The sequence below is a fragment of the Octopus bimaculoides genome, chromosome 2 (assembly GCF_001194135.2).
Source record: "Octopus bimaculoides isolate UCB-OBI-ISO-001 chromosome 2, ASM119413v2, whole genome shotgun sequence".
NCBI classification, from domain to species: Eukaryota; Metazoa; Mollusca; class Cephalopoda; order Octopoda; family Octopodidae; genus Octopus; species Octopus bimaculoides.
Window position 1 is genome coordinate 93,062,086 of NC_068982.1, and position 2,290 is coordinate 93,064,375.

At 34.6% G+C, this 2,290-nt stretch overlaps 1 protein-coding gene across 1 annotated transcript in view; it reads right to left on the reverse strand.

Annotated features, from left to right (window-relative positions):
* The window catches only part of LOC106874265 (chitotriosidase-1), a 35,335-nt gene that overhangs the window by 23,762 nt on the left and 9,283 nt on the right, over positions 1 to 2,290 (reverse strand). The window contains exons 3-4 of the mRNA XM_014921926.2: positions 1,373 to 1,538; positions 178 to 430 (exon numbers count right to left, since the gene is read on the reverse strand). Of these exons, the coding sequence (XP_014777412.1) occupies positions 178 to 430; positions 1,373 to 1,538 (419 nt within the window). The remainder of the gene's footprint in view (positions 1 to 177; positions 431 to 1,372; positions 1,539 to 2,290) is intronic.

The window sequence follows — 2,290 nt, forward strand, 5'->3', positions numbered from 1 at the left end:
CTGGTGTGCTTACGTCACCGTAACTTAGCGGTTCGGCAAAAGAGCCGTTAGAATAAGTACTAGGCTTACAAAGAATAAGTTCTGGGGTCGATTTGTTCGACTAAAGGAGTGCTCCAGCTTGGCCGCAGTCAAATGACTGAAACAAATAAAAGAATATAAGAATATAAACAATTTTACCGCAATAAGCTCAGCGAAATCGTATTTATCTCCTGCAGGACTACCTTTTGATGTCGGGTACATCCAGTGGAAGTCTAGGCCGTCAAAGTTGTGTTTGCGTAGATATTGGATCGCATTATGTGTAAATTCTATTCTGTTTGAAGTTTGTGAAGAAACTTTAGTGAAAGCTTTCGATCCGACACCCCATCCGCCGACTGCCAGCAAAACTTTCAGATTTGGATTTCTGCTCTTCAAATTAATCATTCTTTGGTAGCTGTCAATAATAAATATTTTAAATAATAACTCCTCATCCTCATCCTCATCCTCATCCTCATCATCATTATCATCCTCCTCCTCCTCATCATCATCATCATTTTAGAGGTGGACTCACAGTATCATTAGAACAACAGCCAAAATGCTTTGTGGAATTCTTTCCAGTTCTTTGTATTTTGAGCTCAAATCCCGTGAGAGAGAGAGGTACAGATATGGATACAACATCCATAGCCTCACTCGTTCTAAACACTGCACTCGGATGTACGCTATTAAGAGATACAAAGGAACAGAAGCTGTCACGTTCTGAACGAATCCACCTTGTCTGTTTCCGTTGTAACCACCTCGTGTGTGTGTGTGTATTTATCTATTTTTTATACTAGAGTATTACGGAGAATACAGCATGTTCATACTGTCGTACTGATCCAATACGATTCATTTGTACAAATTGAGGGTGTGCAGTATGGCCCCCCCCCCAGTTAGGCAAAAGGATGGTTTGACTGGAAAAAATAAATGTGTAGGTCACGTCTAACCCTTCTGCTGGTTACCTGTTCCCCCTATATTTCTTCGATAACAGCTTGAGGCTACATAACAACAACGCTCTTACACTCACCATCTTTACTATCATACATTATTGCTGATTATACTTTACGCTCAATACCACTTCTTCATTATGCTAATGCCGGTTGTATTTTACATTCGGCATCCTCACTGACTATCAATCCTGCTATAAACGAAATACTAGTCCTGCCTTTTATTCTTAGTTGTTTAAATCAATTTTTCAAATTCTCTGTTTCTTATCCTGGAAATCCATAACTGTGTTCCAAAATTATTCCAAAGCAATCCAAAGTACAATTTATGAATTTTCAATTTTTCTTTATATATATTTTCATCATGGAACACGATAAGGATATTTCAATGAATAGAAATGCTTGGGATTACTTACTACATTTCATCATTCAGTTCAATTGGTGCGAGTTGGTTTCCGTTCAATTTTGCGTAAGCATATATCACATGAGTACACAAATATGGGTCAACATTGTCGGTTGTGAATCTACCTAGACCAACTCTATACTGAGCCCAGTTGCTATAGTAACATACAAGACGTTTGCCTACAAAACAACAAAAACAAGGATAAGTGATTAAAAACATTTCATAGACTAGTACTTTTTCCTTTTATTTACTCGAAACTGCATCCCTTTGAAACTCTCTTCTCGACATTCTTCCTCTATCAAATGACTGTATTACGCTGTATTACTCACACCAAGTTTCTCGATTTCATAAACTAGGATAACATAATAAGGTTGTGGTCACAGACTTTACTTATCAGATTAAATATATACAATAGCTAAAATTGGATCATTTCTAATATAATATATTATATTTATATATAAGAAAAGGAGCATTAGATGATTACAGTTAAATCAAGAAATTTGCCTTTCGTATAAAAAAAAAAAAAGAATCATTTTTGCTGTATTTTTATTTTAAGAGAAAAGTCCTCTCTGAATTTATCAAACCTATTACTTGCACAGCCTCTTATTTCAATATCTTTTTCTCTGTCTTCTATTTACCTTTTTGTTCCTTGTTAATCATTTTTTCGGAGAGACAGACGAACGAGAGATTTACGTTCTATTTTGCATCTCTATATCTTTCTGTAATTTCATTTCCAATTTAAGATATTTAATTTTTTGTTCATTTTAGTTCATTTTAATTCATACACTTTGTGTGCATAACACCTGACATATTTATTGTATTTATATGAGTATATCCACACCCACACCCACACACACACACATGAACATATGTAATTTTAAGCATATATATACATATGTATATATATATATATATATATATATATATATAT